The sequence below is a fragment of the Desmodus rotundus genome, chromosome 5, assembly GCF_022682495.2.
Source record: "Desmodus rotundus isolate HL8 chromosome 5, HLdesRot8A.1, whole genome shotgun sequence".
Classification (NCBI taxonomy): Eukaryota; Metazoa; Chordata; class Mammalia; order Chiroptera; family Phyllostomidae; genus Desmodus; species Desmodus rotundus.
In genome coordinates this window covers 152144198-152168632 of record NC_071391.1, presented here as the reverse complement: position 1 = coordinate 152168632, position 24435 = coordinate 152144198, and the positions used below count along the sequence as shown (strand labels likewise).

Below are 24435 nucleotides of genomic sequence, written 5' to 3'. Positions count from 1 at the left end.
GACTGCAACCTAGGTATTTGCCCTGACTGGGAATTGAACCCACATCTTTTTGGTGTAGGGGATACTTCAACCAACTGAGTTACTTGGCCAGGGTGATTCCATGTTTACAGTGCATTTTGTTTTTGTTTACAGTGAATTAACACTAGAGAATCTATTCATTGGGTATAATGGCAAAATATATGTTCCAGACTTGGAAATTAGACCATGGATTCTGGAGTAAGATCATTTAATCCCCTATGTGACCACCTCTTCTTTGTCTCAATGCAACAGCAGCTAGGAAACGTGTCAAGCCTTAGAGTTAGGAAACTGTATATATCACATTTTCTGAGAGTACCTACTTAAAGTGTCCTACCTTTCTTAAATGTACTTGACCCATTGTAATTTGTGACTTGGACCATATGACACCATACCTGGACCTCTAGGGAATAACTGGCTCCAGAGAAGATGCTTATAAGTCAGGATGGGCCACTTGGGAGGGAGTCCTGCTCCTTTGAAACCTTGCTTCCGTACTCTACTTTATGCCAACTTTTCCAGCCTGATCTAGAAGAGTCATAAAAGTGTTGGCTGTCAGAGCGAAGACCATGGGCAGAGACCAGCTGCTGGAAGGTGCAGCAGTTGGCCATGGCTCAGAGAAGAGGCTCAGCAGCACACGCAGTGGCTGGGCCCTGTCAGGTTTACCTTGAATGCCCATTGTGATGTCATACAGAGTCACAGCCTTGAGGGAAAAAACAGGTTGACTGAGAGGGGATGGGGTTGAGTAATGGCGCTGACATGGGGGCCAGCCCTCCCACTGCCATCACATGTCAGTCTTCTATTATTATTTGGTCTCCTTGTTTGGGGGCTTTGGGTGCTCTTTTCTGGGAAGCAGAGCAGGGAGCAGGTGGCAGCAAAGACAGACTCAGAGGTATGTGATGTAACAACTCTTGAAACTCACTACTCCCTGCCCCTGCCCCTGAAGCCATAGAAACTCCTACACCTTGGGCCATGGCGAAATTGGATGGTGGAAAGAGGGGAGTTGAGGTAGTGTTTTTGGATGCTTTCCCGTATATAAGTCATTCTCAATCCTTTTCCCTTCAGTTCATTTCAACAAACCTTGAACACCTATTATATGACAGCATAGTAGACACTGAAGAAGAACAAAACACCATCTCCACCTTCTAGGAGCTTGAGATGAAGAGGGGGAGACAGGCAGACAGATATATATTGAACAGAAAAGAGAAAGTGATAAGATTTTGTTGCAGACTCCATCCTGCAGGGTCTGCATGGTTTGGGGATGAAGACGAGAACAAATGCAGAGACTACAGCAGGCTCGTGGAGAAAAAGGGACGGTAAGGTACTCTCTTAAGATGAGAGTCCTATGGCTGCTTCTCTCAAGGGGAGAGAGCCCTGACCCTTGCCTGGACAGGCTTTTATTGTTTCTCTTGAGTATTATCATCTATTACACAGAATGTTGTTGTCTACATTTTAGGTGCAATCAAGGAAACGAAAATAACAAATGCAGAAGGGAAACGGGGCGAGCTGATTATGCTCCGTCCTTGGGAAAATTCATACAGGCTTTGGAAAGTACCTTGAAGACAGGCAATAAACATTTACTGTTTCAGACCAGGGCGAGGGAGTTTTAGCAAGAGCAAGCCAAAACAGTCTGGATACATTTTCTGGGCCTGGTTCCCACGGGAAAACCAGTCTGAGGGTCTGGCTCCTGCCCACCACTTTGCTCCTGTTGGCTTTCCATACAGGGCTGAGTCACATTCACCATTATCAAACAGACTGGTTCCCTACAACATTTCATAGAGGTATAAACATTGCTAAGGAGATGGGAGGCAAAGAGCATTTTGATCTATAAAATGCCTTCTGGGGAAGCTCGGTTTGAGTTATGCTTCAGAGAAAGGGTAGGACTTTGAAGGTGGGTGAGGTGGGCAGAGGAGAGTATAAGAAGGTTCTTCAGACAGATGGAATATATTGGGGAAAAGCGTGGGAAAGAAGCAGAGTAAGGGTGGATGTGTTTGAGGAGAGCTGAAGACACCTCCCTGAATACAGTGTAGAAGTGCAGCGAACTCAGCAAGGGAAAAGGTCAGAAAATTGGTAGAGGTCGCGTGGCAGAGGTGAATGCCAGGCTGAATATTTTGTAGTATAAATGTTATTCTGTATGCGACTAAAAGACATCAATAAATTTAAAGCCAGGTAAAAATATGCTTAGATCTGTGTCTTAGAGAAGTGCTTCTCAAACTTTAATATACATATGAATCACCTGGGGGTCTTTTCTTGAAGAGCAGATTCTGACTTAGGTGTGGGGTAGGCACCGAAATTCTGCATTCTTAACATGCTCCTACGGTTGAGTGAACCTTGACAATAACTCCAATGTATATGGTAGTTCTCTGGCATAGATAAGCCATGGGAGGCTGCGTTAATGACTTAGTGGGAGGGAGGGCAAAGAAAAATGAAAGAATCAGAGCAGTAAGGAGGATGAGACGGATTTATTCTTGAATGTTTTCACCCGTCACCACCACTACAAGGCACTTCTCTAAGCTATATGGATACAATAGTAAAGCAGGGACAAAACACTCTGCCCCTCAGAGATGTGGAAGAGGAGAGGCCTACTGTGGTGAAAGTTTGAATGTGCTAAGTGAGGCAGAAAAAGAGGGAAGGAGCTGTCTTTTCCTGATTGAACCTCAAATACAAAGAGTTAACTATATATATTATCATCAGTTTCCTATGAGGACTATATTCATCCTTGCTTCCCCTGTGCACAGTGCCTGGAGTAATAAGTAAGTGCTCCATAAATGTCTGTGAAATGAATGATGACTTCTCAATGTTAACCCTGAATGACTGACGAGATGATGGCCTTTCAAAGAACAGAAAACATTAGATAGAAGTCATGAGTCCGGCCGCACTGTGTGGCCTGGGTACATCTACCAGCTCCACCATTGTAATGACAGAATGGCACACACTGCTTCTGTAAAGTGACATCCTTCAGATATTTGGTGGCTTTTTGGATATGCATACATTGATGGCCTGGGAAGTTTCATGAGTATTCTTAAAGTAAACACAAAGATTTGAACCTCTTAATTTGTATGATTTTGTGGTGTTTTCTGGGTCAAGTGAATAGTGAACCATTTTTAGAAGTCACCAGGAGACACTGGACCTCCAGCACCAGCCACAGGCTGTCTGCACCCCTGATGCCCCCATTCCTGCCCATTGTGTCCCTTTTGGGGCTACAAAGTCTGCATGGTCCTATGGTGCCAAGTCAGGTGCTCTGATCTGTCATCCAATTGTTTTAAATATATAAATCATATGTATTTTAAAGTACAGGTCTTTTAACAATATTTGTACTGACTGTGTTTGTTTATATCACCCATTAATCTTATCTTCTAGTATACATGGTAATTTTTTTCTTGAATACCAAGAAAAGTTATATGTAAAGTTACTTCCCTCCAGATATTAGAGTTATTTTTGCTTCCAGAAGTCATTTAGAGAAACTCTTCTTAATCCAATCAGGTATTGAACTCATCAAAGGCTAAGCTTCAGTTTTTTTTAATTTTAAATCTTTTTTCTATTATAATTGACTTTCAATATTTTAAAATATATTTTATTGACTATGCTATTACAGTTGTCCCAGTTTTCCCCCCTTTCCCCCCCTCCACCTGGTACTCCCATTCCCTCCAGCAACCGCCTCCCACCCCACTTAGTTCATGTCCATGAGTCATGCATATAAGTTCTTTGGCTTCTCCATTTCCTATACTATCCTTAACATCCTCCTGTCTATTTTAATCTATTCTTCGAATCCCTGTACCTTTTGCCCCATTCTCTGTCTTCCCACTCCCTGCTGATAATCCTCCAAGAGATCTCCATATCTATACTTCTGTTCCTGTTCTGCTTGTTTACTTAGTTCATTTTTTTAGATTCAGTTATTGATAGTTGCAAATTTGTTGCCATTTTAATGTTCATAGTTTTGATATTCTTTTTCTTAAATAAGTCCCTTCAACATTTCATATAATAATGGCTTGGTGATAATGAACTCCTTTAGCTTTACCTTGTCTGGGAAACACTTTATCTGTCCTTCCATTCTAAATGATGGCTTTGCTGGATAGAGTAATCTAGATTGTAGGTCCTTGCTTTTCATCACTTTCAACACTTCTTGCCAGTCTCTTCTTGTCTGCAAAGTTTCTTTTGAGAAATCAGCTGACAGTCTTATGGGAACTGCCCTGTAGGTAACCCTCTGCTTTTCTCTTGCTGCTTTTAAGATTCTCTCTTCATCTTTAACCTTTGGCATCTTAATTATGATGTGTCTTGGTGTGGTCCTCTTTGGGTCCAACTTGTTTGGGATTCTCTGTGCTTCCTGAAGTTGTATGTCTATTTCCTTCACCAAATTAGAGAAGTTTTCCTTCATTATTTTTTTTTTCAAGTAAGTTTTCAATTTCTTGCTCTTCCTATTCTGGCATCCCTATCATTTGGATGTTGGTATGTTTGGAGCTGTTCCAGAGGCTCCTTAGTCTATTCTCATTTTTCTATATTCTTTTTTTCTTCTTGCTGGTCTGATTGAGTGCTTTTTTCCTCCTTTTGTTCCAAATCATTGATTTGATTCTCGGCTTCATCCCCTCCACTGTTGGTTCCTTTAGATTTTTTAAATTTTACTTAATGTAACCTTCATTTCTGCCTGGGTCTTTTTTATAAAAGACCCAGGCAGAAATGTCATACTCAGTGAATTCTTTGAGCATCCTCATAACCAGTATTTTGAACTCTGCATCTGATAGTTCGGTTATCTCAGTTTTGTTTATTTCTTTTCATGGAATTTTGTTCTGTTCTCTTGTCTGGGCCATATTTCTTTGTCTCCTCAATTTGGCAGCCTCCCCGTGTTTCTTTCTGTGTATTAGGTAGAGCTGCTTTGAATCCCTCTCTTAGTAACATGGCCTATCATAGAAGTGCATTATCTGTCTGGATGAATGTGGCTTCTTTAAATCCTTACTTATTGGACTTCCATACAGCTCGATTTTCTCATGGTTCTGGGTAATATTTATTTTGTAGTTTAGTTGTAATTTTTTTCTGTAATTGTGTGAGGAGGTGAAGCATGTTTACTTATGCCTCCATTTTGACTGGAAGTGACATTCAATATTATATTAGTTTCAGGTATACAGCACAGCGGTTAGACATTTATATAACTTACGAAGTGATCCCCTGGATAAGTTTAATACCTACCTGATACCATATGAGCTTCAATTTTTGAGACTACTTTATTTCAGGTTTATTCCTACTTCTAGCTATAACCCTTTAGTGGGTCTCAACTGAAAGGCTGGGATATTTACTAGGCGTCCTCCCCCTTGGTTCCTAAAGTCATTTTTTCACCTGTCTATCCCCACAAAACTACTAGTTTGTTTAGCTTTTCAGCCATAGCTTGAGAATTGGCAAATGCTTTGAGGGGGAAATCTGGGCTCACTTCTGTACACTTCTTTTTCCCTCTTGGATCTTGGCTCCTCTGATCCTTGATGCCTTGATAGCTCCTCAGTATCTTCAAATGGATGTTAATTTTTTTTTGGTCCATTTTTTGTTGTTGTTTTCATTTGGAGGATTCAAACAATTATTAGAAACAGAAATCCTGGATTGAATTTTTCTGTTTCCATTTTTCCCCCTCTACTATTAACCATTGTGTACTTTATTCCTATACTTCCAGTGGTTACTCCAGGAATTTCAATATGCATACTATCTAATTTTCTGTTCAGAAGTACTTTATTAATGCTGCTAAACTTGTCCACTGAGATTTTTATTTCAGTACTACATTCTTTTTTTAAAAGATTTTATTTATTTTTAGAGAGAGGGGAAGGGAAGGAGAAAGAGCGTGAGAGAAACATCAATGTGTAGTTGCCTCTTGCACACCCCTTGCTGGGGACGTGGCCTGCAACCCAGGCATGTCCTGATTGGGAATTGAACTGGCAGCCTTTCAGTTTGCAGGCCAGTGCTCAATGCACTGAGCCACATCTGCCAGGGCCGAAGTTTTCTTTATTTTTTTAAAAGTATTTTTTATTGATTATGCTATTACAGTTTTCCCAATTTTTACCCCTTTATCCCCCCTCTGTCCTGCCCCCCAACCCTCCAGCATTCCCCCTCTTAGTTCATGTCCATGGGTTGTACATATAAGTTCTTTGAGTCCTCTGTTTCCTATACCATTTTTTATCTCTCCCTGTCTATTTTATGCCTACTAATTATGCTTCTTCTTCCCTGTACCTTTTCCTCCCTATTCATCCCTTCCCCCTCCCCACTGAAATCCCTCCATGTGATGCCCATTTCTCTGATTCTGTTCCTGTTCTGGTTGTTTGCTTAGCTTTTGTTTTCAGTGTTTTTCTTTTCTTTAAGGTTCATTTGTTGATAGTTGTGAGTTTGTTGTCATTTTACTGTTCATATTTTTGATCTTCCTGTCCTTAGATCAGTCCCTTTAATGTTTCATATAATAAGGGCTTGGTGATGATGAACTCCTTTAACCTGACCTTACCTGGGAAGCACTTTGTCTGTCCTTTCATTTTAAATGAAAGCTTTGATGGATAGAGTGATCTTAGATGTAGGTCCTTGCCTTTCATGACTTCAAATACTTCTTTCCAGCCCCTTCTTGCCTGCAAGGTTTCTTTTGAGAAATCAGCTGATAGCCTAATGGGCACCCTTTTGTAGGTAACTGTCTCCTTTCCCTTTGCTTCTTTCAGGATTCTCTCTTTGTCTTTAATCTTGGGTAGCTTAATGATGATGTGCCTTGGTGTGCTCCTCTTTGGGCCCAACTTCTTTGGGATTCTCTGGGCTTCTTGGACTTCCTGGAAGTCTATTTCCTTTGCCAGATTGGGGAAGTTTTCCTTCATTATTTGTTCAAATAAGTTTTCAATTTCTTACTGTTGTTCTTCTCCTTCTGGCACTCCTATAATTCAGATATTGGAACGTTTCAGGTTGTCCCAGAGGTTCGTAAGACTCTCTTCATTTTTTGAATTCTTGTTTCTTCCTTTTGTTCTGGATGGATGTTTATTTTTCCTTTTGTTCCAGATTGTTGCTTTGAGTCCTGGTTTCCTTCCTGTCACTGTTGTTTCCCTGAATATTTTGCTTTATTTCACTTTGTATATCCCTCATTTGTTTTTTTCATTTTTCAATGAAGCTCAATCAGATCTGTGAGCATTTTGATTACCAGGGCTTTAAATTCTCCATCAGATAGGTTGGCAATCTCCTCCTCACTTACTTCTCTTTCTGAGGCTTTGCTCTGTTCTTTCATTCGGGCCATATTTCTTTGTCTTGGTGCAGCTGCTGAAGTTTTCTTTAAAAAGTTCTCCTGTGCTCTAGGTCACAAGGATTTTCTCCTATGTTTTTTAGATGCTCCAGTATCACCTTTCACATTTAAATTTTTAATACTCTTGGAAATCATCTCTCTATATAGTATTAAGAAATGATCCAATTTTATTTCTCTCTTTATAGTGAGCCAGTGTTCCCATCACTATTTACTAAAGAATTTTCCCCCCATCGATTTGTGGAACTCCCTTTATCATATACATGAGCCCATCTTTGAGTTCTCTACTCTGTTCCATTGGTTGGTTTGTTCCTATATTTATTGTCATATATTTGTAGTGTGTTTTAGAGTTTGGTACAGCAGGCCTCTTCTTTGCCCTTCTTTTTAAGGTTGACTTAGCTACTAGTGGACCTTTCTTTTGCCATATAATTTTAGAGAATTTAACAAATTTTTGAAACATTCCAACTGAAATTTAGCTTGGGAATGCATTAAAGTATAATTTAATTTGGGGAATAGTGATATCTTTGCAATTTCAAATTATTCCAACCAAAAGCCTAGAATGCTTCTCCATTTATTGAGATCATTTTTTTCTGTCCTTTATTAGAGTTCCATAGTTTTCTACATGAAGGTCTTCTGTATTCTTGGTTAACTTAATACTTTGATATTCTATCATTTTTATTGGTATTATGAAGACTATATCTTTTATTATTTAAAATTATATTTTTCTACAGTACAGAAATGCTATTGATATTTATAAGTTCTGGTAATTAGAAACCTTGAATTCTTTTGTTAGGTCTGATGGAGAATGTCTTTGGTTATCATTTTGATTGCTCTCATACTTATTGGTCTATTCAAATAATATATTTGTTTTTGCCAGCTTTTGATATTTTACATTTTTTTCTAAGAATTTAACCATTTCATCAAGTGTTTCTCTTTACTTAAGTATAGTTATTCAAGCTGTTTTCCTTCTCCTTCCTCTTCTACTTCAATTTCCAAAGAGATTTTTATATTTCCTTTCCTCTTTTGCCCTAGGGGCATCACCAGCCCATAATCACTTTTATTTTACTTTTGAGGGATCCTGACTACATACTGAGTGTAAATTAGTATTCCTAACCAGCATGAGGATAGATTCTTGGTTAAAATTCTCACAGAAGCATGTTTTTTGTCCCCTCTACCAAAGCTCAAGCTTTATTGTCTGGTGGGCATATTTCTTTCTAGCCTCCTTTTTACCAATGTGTAGCAATTTGAAAATCCTGGCTCTTTTTCCCTGGGGTCTCAACTACAAATACCCACTTCACATTAGCCTTGTCTTTTGTCCCTTTCTTGTTGTTATCCAAAGTCCTTCAGTCACTGACACTGCAAATCACCTAGGACATTGAAGTGTCAGCTGACTTTCCACTCTTGTTTTTTAGTTTTCTATTTTTTTTGGCCTGGACATTTCCCTTATTCTCTTGTAAAGAGCTAAGTTCTGCATTTAAAAAATATTTATTATATTTAATTCAGCATTTCCAAGTGTTTTGTAGTGGGGAATTATTTAGGTCTGTGATATGTAGGGTCATTTTGAGATAAATATATAGAAAGATCATTTGTAAATACAGTAACCTGTATTTCAATATCAGTTTTCCTTTTTGTTTGATGTTTTTAGTCAATGGTCTATTATGGACATAAATAATACATGACTAAGCATAAAATCAATTTAAAACTGTTTAAAAGTTAAAACTACCAATGTGCTAGGGGTATTCAACTGAGTGATAAACTCAGTGACTGAATCATGTAGACTTTGGTGAATTCCTCAGTAATTGTTGTAGAGGCTCTTTTAATATACTCTCAGAGACTGATGTTCTAGTATAAAGGGAAGAAATAAAAAATTGTAACAAATGTCATTTTTGCCTTTCGAGTGACCTGGAACACTCTTGCAAAAACCCAGGAGTTTACTCACTACCGGTTGGGAATTTTTTTCCTACAATAACAAAATAAAAGTGCTGCAGTTGTCATAATCTGGCTTCTACCTACATTTTCAGCCTTACCTCTCACTATTTAGCAGAAGTGCACTTGACAATCACAACTTTCTAATCTCAGTGAAGTTCCCATTTGCTTGAAATGCTCTTTCTTTACCTAAAAACCTTCTGCTGATTCTTCAAACTCCAATGTAAATGGCAACTTCTTGAGTAATTCTTCTCTTCTCTCTCAAGCAGCTATTGACTATCTTCTGTATTCCCTGGCACTTATATTTCTGTTACAGCATTTACCATACAGTATTGCCATTTATCTGTTTAGAGATACATTTTCCCTACTAGTATAAGTTCCTAGAATACAAGGATCATATTTATCTTTGTAGTCCTGACACTCCACAAAATACCAAGAACTTAGTACTCGATAAATGATTCATGTATAAATGAATGGGGTGGTAATAGTTCCTATGGATATGAATGCCAAGTGAATCAATATTTGTGTCTATAAGATGAAATGCACTGTCAGTAAATTCTCTAACCTAGAACATTACCTGACTTTTTTTCTTTTTGTGCCTCTCTAGACTTCAAAGCAACATAAATTGAAAAAGATCCAGAAATTCACAGGTCAGAAAGATCCTGTGCTTTATTTTCAGCTGAAGGCTAATGACGGACCAACTGTGGGTTGCTTTAAAGCTCTATTCTTTAGCCCTGGTTGGTGTGGCTCAGTGGGTTGAGCACCAGCCTGTGGACCAAAAGGTTGTTGGTTTAATTCCAATTCAAAGCCTGTGCCTGAGTTGTGGGCTCTCCCACATAGATGTTTCCATGCTTCCTTTCCTCATCTCATTTTGTGTAAAGCTCAAAGTATCAGGAAATAAACTTAGTGAAATTGGAGAATGGAGAAGGGGTAACTACCAAGAGTTTGATGTGGAAAGTTTCAGCACATTTTTTCTCTACCATAGACACTGGATAGACTCCTTTGGAGGAAAAAAATATGTGTTATGACCTGTTTCCTCCACTTCAACTCCATACTACCACAAACATTCCTGCTCTTTCCAATCACTTACATCTCTACTACATGGTGAAGGCAGCACAGTAAAGTTTAAAAAACAAACTTGAGATCTGGTTTAAACCTGAGCTCTACCACTAATTAGCTTTAAGATCTTGGACATGACTTCAGCTTTGTTTCCTTTTTTGCAAAATAAGGGTTTTGGACTAGGTGATGTCAGTAGTCATGATACTAACAGATTCTTCACCTCTGCTCCCAGCTCAACAGTGGGAAGAAAATCTCAGGATGGGTGGCATTAAAACTAACCTGACATGGTAAGTAAAATCGATCCTCACTGTTGTCTATTTTTCCTCTTTTCAGCCTATTCTACTAATAAACTATAAAAATTTAGGAGTAAGATACCTGGGACTCTGTTTTACTTCCCACATTATCATAGCCTTCCCTGTTTAAGTTAAGTCTCTCTTCTTATTGGTTCCCTTACCAGTACTTTTAGTATCACTTCAGTTACACTGACATACTCTTTTTCATCCAGCTTTTCAGGACTCCCTGAAGTATGGACCCAGGAATGTATACTCTGTCTTGAACAGATCTTCCAACATCTGGAAAATGCAAGGTCAGGGAATGTAGTTTCTAATTGGGATTGAAGGTGGTAGAGCTTTTAAGAGGGAGGAAGGAAAGGAGTGAAGGAGAGAGGAAGGGATATGAGGAAGTAGGGAGGAAGACGGAAGAGAGCATTAGTTAGTTAGTTAATCTGTTAGTTTGGGCAACAGGGGAAGGTTGTAGCTTCAAAGGAAGTTTAAGAACTACTGGTTTATTGATTACTTCTGATTGGAATGGGACAAATGCCTTCCTTTGTCCTGATGGAGGAATTCTTTCCATAATTAATTGATGTTGGCTAAAGCAACTTCTTATCCTCCCTCAGTCCAAAGTATTTTGCATTTGAAATTGGCCATTATTTTTCCCTTTGTCTACTTTTCCTACCCTTTTTCTGTTTCAAAGCAAAATGAAACTTTTCTCTTTATTCCTTAGATCAGCTCTTATGGAATCATGTTTGCCTGAATCACAGTATATGATTTCTTCCTCCACCTCCTCTGGTTTTGTGGCTCAGGAGCCTATTCTACCCTTTTGTGACTGTAAGACAGCAAAATATTCTACTACCCCCAGCACCTCCTCTGGATCATCATGCAACAACTCCAGTTTGTCTCACTTTTCTGTCTTTTCTGAAGGAACAACCGGGAAATTCCGGAGCCATAGTTTACCTATTTTTTCTAAAAAGCAACCATCTGTGTTCAAGAACCAAGGCACATCCCTTCCTCCTCCTCATCTCTCAGAGCTTGGGAAATCAAAACTCTTTCAGAATTTGGCAACTCCTTCAGCCTTAAGACCTCAGACCTCTTTCACCAACTCTACTATCTGCAAACAATTGAAAACAAAGGATGGGAGAAGGAGCAAGAATCATTTGACATCAGATGATTGGCCAAATTCTATTTTTAAGGAGAGACTGCAATTCAAAGGTCAGGATCCAATCCAGATCTCTCCTTTGACTAGGTGGAAGTTAGAGAAACATATGGCTTGGAAGGTTTGTACTTTGCAGAAACAAACAGTACCTCTGCCTGTGAGGGAATCATGGGCAATGTTGAATTATTTAACTGAGGTACAAAGAAGCATCCCTGAACCAGAGAAACCCCAAATCCTGTTATCTATGCCCATTTATCAAAGCACTGAGCAAAATATCAACAATGAATCCCCAGGCCTTCCATCATTTCAGCGCCATGTGAACAATGGAGTGGAATCTGGATTAAATAGAACAGAAACAAAAATTTCACAATCACTTACCCCAGGTAAGCAATCACATCCTGAGGGTGGCCCCCAAATCCTTGGATCCAAGTTGTTAGTTACATCAATGGGCACTCCACCTCCCAAAAGTTTAGGAGTTGACATAATTGAAAAAGAAACCACTTTACTGCAGAAGGACCCAAAATATACGCTAGAGCTTAGTATAAAGCAGAGGGTAATAGGTCTTCCAGAAAAAACCATACAGAAGCATGAGACCCAAGTGACTAGTGTGGAGTTGACTCCAAGGCTACCATATCAAGTCACAGATAGCATAAAGGTAACCCCATTGGCATTACTTCAAGCCATGGATTCAATGGCGATGATCCCAGAATCACATTCAGAAGTGATAGAATCTGTGGGTTTGTTTCCACGGCCAAATGAAGTTGTTAAACCATTGGAAACAGCGAGTGCAAGCTCAAAATCAGCATATCAAGTCATTGAATCAGTGGAGGTAACCCCAAGGCCTCAGCACCAAGTTATAGAATCAAAGAAGATGACCTCAAGACCACTGAATCAAGTCACAGATAATGTAAAGATAACTCCTGTAGCATTGCTTCAAGTCATGGATTCTATGGGAATGATTAAAAAATCACACCCACACATCACAAAGTCAGTGGGAATGACCCCAACATCACAATATCAAGATAAGGAGTCAATGAAAATGAACACATTGTTGGACCATCAAGTCATACAATCAGGAAAGATGACACCAAGGCCACAGCATACAGTCATGGAAACTGTGGAAATGACTCCGGGGCCACAACATAAAGTTATTAAATCAGTGGGCATAACTTCAATGCCACAAAATCAAGTCACAGAACCAGTGAAAATTATTCCAGGACCAACATGTCAAAACACAAAATCATTGAACATGATGCCCAGTCCATTGCATCAAGTCATGGATATCATGAAAGTAACACCAGAGGCACTATTAGAAGCTATGGATTTCATGGGAATAATTCCCCCTGCAGAGCCAGATGGTATAGAATCTGGGAGTTTAACCCCAGATTCACAGACTCATATTTCAAATTTGACCCCAAGGGCAACTCAAACAGATGATTTGACATCTTCTAGTTTTCCTACTACTATTGATCCACCTGGAATTAGAGAGATTATGGGTGTACCTCTGAAGCCACTACCTAAAGTCATGGAATCAGTAGGGATGCCATCACATCAATCCATATATTCTCTAAAGATAACCCCAATAGCACTGGGGTCGTCCAATGGAATGATCACAGAACCACAGCCACAAGTTGTAGAAACTCAGGATTTGACCCCAAGGCCAATATCTCAAGTCCAGAAATCCTTGGAGTTGACTCCTAGGCCATGGATTCAAGTGCTAGACCCTGTGGGGATGACTGCACAACCGTATCATCAAGGTACAGAATCTACGGCAATAACTCTGGTGCCACCTCAAGACATGGAATCTTTGAGGTTGACCCCATGGCATCAAATCCCAGAGTATTCAGAGATGAGCCCAAGGCAAAGCCATCAAGTTATAGAAACTGTGGGATTGACCTCTGACACATGCTTACAAATGAAGAAATCTGTAGAATCGACACAGTCACGTCATCAAATAATGGAATCTTTAGGGACAATCCCAAAGTCACCGGGTCAAGGTACAGAATCTACGGGAATGAGCCAAAGACCACTGCATCAAGTTACAGAATCCTCAGTATTGACTACTACATCACTGCTTCAAGGTGTGAAAAATATGGGGGCAAAGCCAATGCCACAACTTAAAGTTATGAATTCTATGAAGTCATCACCAGGGTTGCCAAATGTAAAATCTGAGAAACAGATCATGGGAACAGAGTTGGAAAGTATAAAATCTGTAGATATAACCACAGGTTCAATCCCACAAATAGTAAAATATGGACAGCTGATCCCAACTGTGAACTCTATAGAATCAGCCATAGAGCTTCAACAGCAGAGTGTAAAATCTGATGAGTTGACCCCCATTCCACAGCTGCAAAGTGGGGAATCTGTGCAGTCATACCTAGGACCTCACCCTCAAGGTGAGAAATCTATCCAATGGACCCTAGGACCACAACAGCAAAGTGAAAAATCTGCTGAGTTAGCCCCAGTACCACAGCTGCAAAGTAGGAAATCTATAGATTTGACCTCCAGTTCACAGTTGCAAGGTATGGAATGTGTTCATTTGAGCCTACCACCAGAGTTGCCAGGTACAAAAACTGTGGAGTTGACCCCAAGACCACAACAGGAAGACATGAAATCTATGGAGTGCACCCCAAAGCCATGGTTACAAGATATAAGATCAGAGGAGATAGCCCAAGTACTATTGCTTAAAGATGTGAAAACTCCTCAAGTGGTAGAATGTAGGAGGTTGATTCCTGGGACACAGGTAGGAGGTATGAAATATGAGGAGCTGATCCCAAGGATACACATTCCAGCAGCAAAATCTGTAGAACTGGTACCCAAGCCAAATCATCAAGGCACAGAATCTGAAGAATTGACCTCATGGCATCAAGCTTCAGAACCTTTAGGGATTTCAGAGCCAGGATATCAAGAAACAGAACCAAAGTTGACCTCTGACACTTGTCATCATGAGAAAGAATCTGTGGGGTTGACACAATCATCTTTAGGAAATACCCCAGGGCCATTGAGACATGCTTCAAAATCTAGGCAGATGAACTCAACGTCATTCCAAGGTATTCTTGAGACAAAGCTCCACAGTGTAAAAGCCGTGGGGGAGACTCCAGTGTCACAAGATATAATACAAGAATCTCTGAAGGTGGTACCAGGATCAGAGGTGCAAGGTATGAAATCAGAGGTGTTAATCCCAGACTTCCAATGTACTAAGTTTGTTCTGAATCCAGGAGCATATTCAGAAGTTATGAACTATAAGGAGTTGACCTCAGAACCGCAATTTCAAAGTGTAAAATATGTGCCATTGACCTCAGAACCACAGCATCAAAGTATAAAACTTGAGTCAGTCCCATTTGTGGTAGGATCTAAAGAGTTTATTACAGGACAAAAACCACATGTAATGGAGTTGACTCCAGAACCACAGCCCAAGGAAGTAAAGTCCAGGCAGTTGGATCCAGAGCCACAATTACAGGATGTGAAAAATGTTAATTTAATCCAAGAGCCAACTACTACCAGAGCGGTAGAATCTGAGAAGCTGATAAAAGAGCCAGTGCTACAAAGTATGATATTAGGGGACTTGACTGTAGGGCCACAGTCACAAAGTGTCAGATTTTCAAAGTTATCTCCAGGGCCACTTCTCCAAGGAAAAAAATCTGTAGATTTAATCTCAGGGTCCCCACACCATGTTATGAAATCTGATGAATTGATCCCAGCTTCCCCTGTGCAAGAAATCAAACTGTCAGGTTTTACATTACAGCCAAAGCATCTAAGTGTTATACCTGTACAGTCAACTCCTGAACCACAACCTCAAGGTATCAAATTTGTGGAACTAAACTCAGGACTATGCTCAAAAGATGTTAAATTTTCTGATTTGGACCCAGAATCAAAGCATAAATGTTTCAAACATGTGCAGTTTATAGCAGAAACACAGATTCAGGATATAAAGTCAGTAGGGGTTGTAGCAGAGTCATCTTTGCAGTTAAGCCAAGGGCTCCCAGTTGAAAATATGAAATCTGTTTTGTCTATTGAAGGATCACAATTTCACAGCATGAAATCTGTGAAATTGACCTCAGAAATACAATTTCAAGGTGTGAAATCTGAGGAACTGAAACTAAGGCCAAGGCAACAAGATGTCAAATTTTCTGAATTGACTTCAGGGCTAAAGCTTCAAGGTGTCACATTTGGGGAGCAAACCCCAGGACCATTGTTTCATGGTGTGAATTTTGTGGAGATGACTCCAGAGTTAGGGCTTCAAGATCCTAAATTAGCGAAGATGTCTCCAGGGCTTCAAGTTAGGAAGCAGGTTGGGCTTAACCCAGGGCCATGGCTACAAGATGTCAAATTTTGTGATCTGACATCAGGAACTCAATCTCAAGGTGTGAAATCTTCAGAGTTAAAATCAGGGCCACAAAAACAATATATGAAATTTTTTGAGTTGACTCCAGAGTCGAAGATGCAAGGAGGAAGATCTATGGAGTTGACCCCAGGACCTGAACAGCAAGGGGTTAAGCCTGAGATGTCAGTACCAGAGCCACTGTTTCAAGGTGTAAAATGTGTAGAGGTGGGTCAAATGTTAAGCGTTAACAATGACATTTTGCATAAATTAGTGTTAGAGCCACAGGTAGCAGATGCAAAGTCTATGGAGTTGACTCCTGAGCAACAGTTGTCAAGTGTAGACTTTTCCGAGTTGACCAGAAGACCACAGTTACAAGATATGAAATCTTCTGAATTGATCCAAGAACCACAGTTAAAACATGTAAAACCTGTGGAGTGGACCCCAATCTCAAAATTTCGAGGTTTAAAATCTGAGACACTAATCCCAGAACCACAGCTAGAAGATAAGAAATCTGTGGATTTAACCTCACAGTCACATTGGGGAGGGGTGAAATCTATTCAGTTAACACCAAAGCCACAGTTTGGAGATGTGAAAGCTGTGGTATTAACCCCTGGGCCACAGATGGCATGTACGCAAGAAGTTGAGCTGACTCCAGGCTCAAAACTTCAAGGTTTAAAGTCGGAGTTGTTGATTTCAGAATCAGAGGTGGAAGATGTGAAGTCTGTGACCTTAAGTCCAGGACAATGCCTAAGATGCCCAAGTCCTCAGTTGGAAGATGAGAAATCTGTGGAGATAAACTTAGGGCCACAGACAGATGTCAAGTCTGTGAAAACCGTCCCAGATTCCAAGCTTCAAGCTGTGAAATCTGTTCAGTTGACTCTGCATTCAAGAATTCAAGAACTGAAAACTGTGGAGTTGGTCCCAAGAACACAAATGCAAGATGTGAAAGCCATGGAATTAAAACTGGGGCCAAAGATGGAAGGTGAGAATTCTGTGCCTTTTGCACCAGAGCCATTGCTCCAAGGGCCTCAATTGCAAGGTATGAAACCTGAAGAACTGACTTTAGAACCACAAATGCAAGACATGAAATTTGTGGAGATTACCCCACGTTTCAAACTTAAAAGTTTAAACTCGTTGGAGGAGACTCCAGATCCACTGCAATATGTAAAATCTGTGAAGTTGACCCCAAGGCCAAAGAAGCAGGTAGTAAAACCCACGAATGTAACCAGAATGCAAAAGTTTCAAGGAGTAAAATCTGTGGATTCAGCTCCAAGGCAACAGTTTCAAGGGATGGCACTTTTGAATTTAACTCCTAAGGAGTTAAAACTTGAACCACAGTTGCAAAGCATAAAATCTCCCAAGTTGACCCCAGGGCCACAGTTACACCAAGTGAAACCCTTGGTGTCAACTGCAGAACCACAGCTTCAAGGGGTGAAAACTGTTGATCTAAAACAAGAGCCACTGCTTGGAAGTATGAGACGTATTCAGTGGTCATCGAAACCTGAGTTCCAAGGTGTAAAATCTATAGGGTTAAATCTTGGGTCACAATCTCAAGGTGTCAAATCAGCAGAGTTGAAATCTTTGTTACAGTCAAGAGATGTGAAGTCATCTAAATTGACTCTAAAACCAAAAACTCAAGGTGCAACATATATGGAGTTCAACTGTGGGCCACAGTTGCAGAGTGTGAAAACCCCTGAGTCGTCCCCAGGACAACTGCAAAAAGGGACATTTTTGGCCTCAACATCAGAGCCACAGCTACAAGGCATAAAAAGTGTGGAATTAAACCAACAGCCACAGCTTGGAAGTAAGAAATCTGTTCAGTGGATACCTGCATTAGAGTTTCAATGTATGAAATCTCTGCTAAATCTTGGGTTACAATCTCAATGTGTCAAACCAGCAGAGTTGAAACCTTTGATAAAGTTAAGAAATACAACATCATCTAATTTGACTCCAAAGCCAGAGCTCCAAGGTATACATTCTTTGGCGTCATCCCAGGAACATCAGCCTGAAAGTTTTGATTTGAAACCTTGTCTACAGTTTAGAAGTATGAAATCATGTGACCCAACTTTGAGGTCAAAGCCCTGTGATATAAAATCCATGATGTTCAAATCTAGGCTTCACTTGCGTGATCTGAAATCTCCTAAGTTGACCTCAGGACTACAGCTTCAAGAAGTGAAACCGTTACAGTCATCCCCAGTAACACAGCTTCAAGGGGTAAAGTCTCCAGTGCTTACACAAGAACCACAGCTTCCAGGTGTAAAATCTGGGGTATTAAGTCAATTTCAGAGTGATAAAACTATACAGTCGAGCTCCTCACTACACTTGAAAAGTATGAACTCATCTAAGTTGGCTCTTCAGAAAAAGCTTCATGGTGTGAAATCTGAGGATTTCAACTTTGGGTCACAATGGCAAGGTCTAAAATCTTCTAAGTTGCCACCTGGTATAAAGTCCCAAGATATGAAGTTTACTGAGTTAAATCCCAGCTCACAGTTGCAAGGTACAACATTTTCTAAATCAAATATGGAAACAAAGATTCGAAGTCTCAAATTTACATATTTCAATACTGAATCATTGTTACAAGGTATGAAATCTTCTCAAGGGACTTCAAAGACAAAGCTTCAAGACATAGAAGACAAAAAATTCAGCATCACCCCCCAGCTGCAATCTTCTGAGCCAATACTGGGGACAAAGCTTGAAAAAGTGGAATCAGAAGAATTAAAGTCAGGTCCACAGTTGCAAGATATAAAATCATCTAGGATAGTCATGGGTATAGAGCTTCAAGGTGTAAAATCTATGAATTTCAGGTCTGGACCACACTTGCTGGGTATGAAATCTTTTGAAGTGATCCCAAAGGAAAAGCTTCAAGGTGTGAAATCTGTAGAATTAAAACCTAGTCCAAAGTTACAAGATGAGATATCAGATTTGACCCTGGGGAGGAAGTTTCCAGGTGCAAAATCTGTAGAGTTAGACTCAGGTCCAAAATTACAAGACATAAAATGTTCTGACTTAATCATGGGTATAAAGCTTCAAGATTTAAAATCTATGGGGTTCAACTCTAGACCACAGTTTAAAGGTATGAAATCTTCTGAAGTGATCCCAGGGACAAAACTTCAAGAAGTGAAAACATTTTTCAACTCTGAGCCACAGATACAAAGTAAAAAATCTCAGTCAATTCAAGCAACAAAGCTTCAAGTTGTGAACTCCTTAAGGCCCAACCATGGTCCAAAGTTACAAGGTGGAAAATCTGATTTAACCCAGATGAGGAAGCTTCAAGGTGTGAAATCTGTTGAGTTAAAACCTGTTCCACATTTACAAGTTGTGACATCTGAATTAACATCAGAGACAAAACTTCAAAGTGAAGAATCTGTGGAGTTCATCACCAGGCCAACGTGTCAAGATATGAAATCTTTTGAATCAACTCTAGGTACAAAGGAACAAGATGTTAAAGCTTTGGGGTTTAACTCAACCCCACAAGATAGGAAATTGTCTATGTTGACACAAGGCACACACCTACCAGGTGTGAAATCTGTGGAATTCAACTCTGGGACAAATTTGCAAAGTGCAGAATCTTCTGAGTTGATAAAGCTTCAAATAATGACCTCTACAGCAATCAACAATGGTCCCAAATTTCAGGTTGCAAAACCCTCTGATTTGGCCTTGGAATCAAAGGTTCACAGTGTAATAGCTTCTGAGTTCAATTCTGGAAAGCAGTGTCAAGGGATAAAATCTGATTTGACCACCAAGATGAAGCTTCCAGATGAGCCATTTCTGGAATTCAAGCATGAACCTAAATTGCAAGGTGGGAAATCCTCTGAACTGAATCCAGGGCCACAGCTTCAATGTATAAATTTTATGGCACTCAACACTGGGCCAGAGTTGCAATGTCTAGAATCTTCTGAGTTGAATGCTGGGCCAGAGCTTCAAGGTACAAAAGCTAAGGTGTTCTGCCTTGAGCCACAGTTGCAAGGTATGAATTATTACTCATTAATTTCAGAACCAAAACTTCAGTGTATAAATTCTACTGGCTGCAACCCTGGACCACATTTGCAAGGTGTAAACTCTTCTGAATTTTTACTTTCAAAACTTCAAGGTAGGAAATCTTCTGAGTTGAACCCAGGGACAGAGACTCAAAGTGAGAAATCTATGGTATTCAACCCTGGACCACATTGGCAAGGTCTGAAATCTAAACTGATTCCAGACTCAGAGTTTCTAGGTGCAGCACCAATGGAATGCAACCCCGGGCCACAGGTGCAGTGTGAAAGTTCTTGTGAGTTGAATCCTGGGCCAAAATTACAATGTGTAAATTCTACTGGATGCAACCCTGAGCCACTCTTGGAAGGTGTAAAACCTTTTGAGTTGACTCCAGGGACAAAATTTCAGGGTATAATGACAACAGAGTTTAACTCTGACCCAAAGCTGCAAGGTGTGAATTCTTCTGAATTGAATTCAGGGTCAGAACTTCAATGCATAAACTCTATAAAGTTTAATCCAGGGCCACAAACATATGGCATGAAACCTTGTGAATTGAACCCTGGGCCAGAATCTCAAGGAACAAGGTCTATTTTGTTTAATCCTGGACCACATTTGCAATGTGTAAAATCTTCTAAGTTAACTCCAGGTACAAAGTTTCCAGAACTCCAAGTTTTGGAGAACCCCCTTGGGTCACAGCAACAAGTTGGACACTCTGTTTTGGGTCCTCAGTTAAATGGTGCAAAATCTTTGTTATTTTTACCACAGCCATTGTTTGAAGATGTAAAGTCTATGACAATGAACAAAGAACCGTTGCTTTGTGGTGCAAATTCTGTAAAGGTGATTTCAGACTCTGAGCTGCAGGACTTAAAATATGAAGTGTCTGCACTGGAGTCATGCTTTAAAAGAGTGAAATCTGTGGAGTTAAATCCAGGATCAAATACTGAATTGAAATCTGCAGAATTAACCTCACAGCTAACATCTTCATTTGAAGATCCTACAATGTTGACTCATAAACAAGAGCTTCAGGCTGTGAAATCTATAGGGAAAAAAATAAGGCCTCCTCAAGTTATGGATTCTGAGGATTTGAATCTAAGACAGGTATATCAGAATAGGGAATCTGAGGAGTTAACATCAGGAGAAGAGTTACAGATAGGGAATTATTTCCCTAGGTTTCTACGTAACTCTTCAAACTCAGTCATCTCAAGCTCTGTCAAAACAACATCTGAATTAGGAGGCCTTTGGAATTCTGAGATGACCGAAGTATCAAGAGCCTTGGATATAAAAAGCCTTTGGACAGGTATTTTGCATCCTGAAGAGACCTTTGCTTCAATCTTTCCCTTGTCCTTTCATAATCAACCCTCTGATAAGACAGCTCACACTGTAGAAAACCCCCATTCGGAGATCCCAGAAGTGAATGTCATATCTACAGAGAAGATTCAGAAGGGGCAGGTGGCAGAGTTAGAATATTCACTCCAGGGCCTCTTCCAACATCCACCAAAAAATTGGAGATCACCAGCTAGGACCTTCAGGACAGGATCAGGGGCTCAAAGAGACCTTACCTGGTCTGTCCTGGGAAGACAACAGAATGTCTGGGAGAGTCACTCTTGGAAGCAGAAACTACCTAGAAAATATCTCTCCAATATGCTAATGCTGGGGAATGTCTTGGGGACCACTATACAAAGGAAGTTTTGTTCTCAAATACCTTTAACAGAAAGAGCCACTACAGATACCCAACCTATTCAGAATTTATTTGGGGTTCCAGCTGAATTGATGGAATTTTCCCAGAGTCTGCTAGAGATGGGTCAAGGTACTATTTCTCAGGCTTCAGTGGTCAAAAACTACATTCAGAGACATACTTCATGTCATGGTCATGAGAAAAGAATGGCCTTAAGGATGTGGACACGCGGTTCTATGTCCTCCATAATACAGCAATACTCTGGAACTAGAGTGAGAATAAAGAAAACAAAGCTCAGTGATATATCCCAGGAAGTCATTCAGCACATGCCTGTTTCACATACAGGGGACCAGCTCCTTGACCCAGTAAAGTCAGAGTCTTCCTTCAATATATTTTTTCCTATGAAAGATCCTGTTCCAGTGAAAGAGAGTGAGAACTCACAGACTGATTCACAGACAAGGATTTTTGAGTCCCAATATCCCCTTAAGCCAAGTTATCTTTCCCAGGACAACTCTGTCTTCTCAGAACAACTCCAGTTGCTACAAGATCTGCAGCTAAAAATAGCAGCGAAACTGTTAAGAAGTCAAATACCCCACAATGTACCTCCACCGTCAGCGTCAGGACTGGTCCTGAAATACCCTATCTGCTTACAGTGTGGCCGATGTTCAGGTTTCAATTGCTGTCATAAATTACAGGACCCTTTGGGGCCTTATCTTATTATCTATCCACAGCTCCACCTTGTAAGCAGTCCTGAAGGTCATGGAGAGATTAGATTGCATCTTGGCTTTAGGTTGCGGTCTGGGAGAAGATCCCAAGTCCCAAAGTATCATAGAAGAGACAGACCCATTACACCAAGGAGCCTAATATCATCATCATTAAGGAAAGCTAAAATCTGTACTCAAGCTTCCAAGAATCCTACTTCCACAATAGATTTCCCACCTCCGTCTTCCCAGTCCCCTGCTCCTATACAAGTCCACGTTAGGCAAGAGCAATGTGGCAGCCCTGACCTTATAAGAAAGACAGATAGTAGAGAGCCTGGACACTATGAATTCACTGAAGTTCGCTCTCTACCAGAGAGTGACTCTAAAAGCAATCAGGATGAAAAATGGGCTGAAATGAGAAGCCAAAGCACCTGTGATTCAAAATATCCAACGAAAAGAATCACAAAGGGAGTTAGAACACGAAACAAAAAGTTCTACACAAATGGTAGAACCTTAAAACACAGTCTCTCTAGGGAACTACCAGCCCAGTTAAAATTGAAAAGGAGTAGAGCACCTCAGACAACTACTGACTCTTTTAAAAGACAGCCTAAGACATCCTCCCAACCCAAATTCATCCAACTGGTTTTTCAGGGACTAAGGAAGGCATTCCAAACAGCACACAGAATTATGTCATTTGTTGGGCAGAAGTCTGAGGACAGAACAAGGGCAGGCCATTTGTGGTCAAGCAAAAATTACCAAACCAAACAAAAAGCCAGAGACTACTGCTTACTAAGAGATATCGAAAAAGAGAGGATGCCAGTTATGAAGCTAAAGCCAACAGACCCAACCACTGAAGAGGAGAGCATGTTGTGGGAAGGAACAGACCAATTCAGATCAGCCCAACAATCAAAACCAGATAGCTCTTTCCAACTCAGACTTTTCCCACTGCCCAGGCGCAGAGTTTCCCAAGGAGGTACCACTTCCCAAACCACCACAATCAGACATCCTATGGGTACCATTCAAAATGACAGTGGCAGCAGACCTAAGACAAATTTCTACCAAAAACAAATCTCTAGCCCGGAGTCCAAGGACTCCAAAACCGGAATCAGAGGTCAGGCCCGAGGGAGAGCCCTACATGGTACTGCTACGAAGAGAACCTCACACTGTCACCTTAAAGAGAAACTCTCACATAAGAAACGAAACCACCACAGCTTCCTTAGGGAAAGAAGCCCATGTTCTTTCTCTGACAGGAGACGTCACAGTTCCTCTCAGAGAAGCCTTGGCAGTCCATCTCAGAGGAGCCGTGGAAGTCCATCTGAAAGGAGCCATTGCAGTCCCTCTCCGAGAAGCCGTCGCAGTCCCTCTCAGGGAAGCCGTCGCAGGCCCTCTCAGAGGAGACATCGCAGTCCCTCTCAGGGAAGCCGTCGCAGTCCCTCTCAGAGAAGCAGTCGCAGGCCCTCTCAGAGGAGACATCGCAGTCCCTCTCCGAGAAGCCGTCGCAGTCCCTCTCAGAGAAGCAGTCGCAGGCCCTCTCAGAGGAGACGTCGCAGGCCATCTCAGAGGAGACTTCGCAGTCCCTCTGAGAGGAGGTGTCGCAGTCCCTCTGAGAGAGGCCACCGTCCCTCTGAGAGAGGCCACCGTCCCTCTAAGAGGAGAGGATACAGTCTTTCTGAGAGCAGGCAACCCAGGCTCTGTGAGAAGAGTCATGGCAGTCCCTCTAAGAGGAGAGGGCACAGTCATTCTGAGAGGCGCAGACACAGTCCATCTGAGAAAACCCATGGAAGTTCCTTTGAGAGACCTCATCAAAGCTCCCCCGGGAGGCCCGGACATAGTTTGTATAAAGATTTCAAGACTCACTCAAATTATGCCTCCTAGGGACCACACCAAAAAACCCCAAAGCAGGGCAAGTTTGGAGTCTCGAAGAGAGTAGATAAGATTTCCGCCCCCATTATTCATTTTTTCGCTCAAGTCTTCACCAAGCTTGCCTTTCCTGGCTTCTTTCCTGCTCAGCCACTGGCTCCAGTTCTTGCAGCCTCAGCAATGAAAGAGTTTATGCCTCTCCATCAGGGGGCTGGGACAGCGGGAGTGGGTCTGCGAT

General features: G+C 40.9%; 2 protein-coding genes across 2 annotated transcripts; both read left to right on the top strand.

Annotated features, from left to right (window-relative positions):
- The first annotated feature begins 760 nt into the window (after positions 1-760).
- Positions 761-20745, top strand: LOC128780924 (uncharacterized). The gene is made up of 8 exons (XM_071221613.1): positions 761-904; positions 9783-9878; positions 10475-10521; positions 10740-10820; positions 11237-13038; positions 14161-18633; positions 18700-20440; positions 20727-20745. The coding sequence occupies exons 1-8, from the start codon at positions 761-763 to the stop codon at positions 20743-20745; spliced, it is 8403 nt and encodes a 2800-aa protein (XP_071077714.1).
- Positions 20746-20756: 11 nt separating this feature from the next.
- Positions 20757-24214, top strand: SPATA31H1 (SPATA31 subfamily H member 1). The gene has a single exon (XM_045189519.2). It carries the CDS (start codon positions 20757-20759, stop codon positions 24210-24212), a length of 3456 nt encoding a protein of 1151 aa, XP_045045454.2. The 3' UTR covers positions 24213-24214.
- The last annotated feature ends 221 nt before the right edge of the window (positions 24215-24435 follow it).

What these genes read in the sequence shown, in the direction of transcription:
- SPATA31H1 (XM_045189519.2), top strand. Translation starts at nt 20,757, where the DNA reads ATGAACAAAGAACCGTTGCTTTGTGGTGCAAATTCTGTAAAGGTGATT.
- LOC128780924 (XM_071221613.1), top strand. Translation starts at nt 761, where the DNA reads ATGGCGCTGACATGGGGGCCAGCCCTCCCACTGCCATCACATGTCAGT. An exon ending in AGGCTAATGACGGACCAACT is followed by an intron (nt 9,879 to 10,474) that starts GTGGGTTGCTTT and finishes CCAGCTCAACAG; the next exon opens with TGGGAAGAAAATCTCAGGAT. An exon ending in CATAGAAGACAAAAAATTCA is followed by an intron (nt 18,634 to 18,699) that starts GCATCACCCCCC and finishes AAGTGGAATCAG; the next exon opens with AAGAATTAAAGTCAGGTCCA.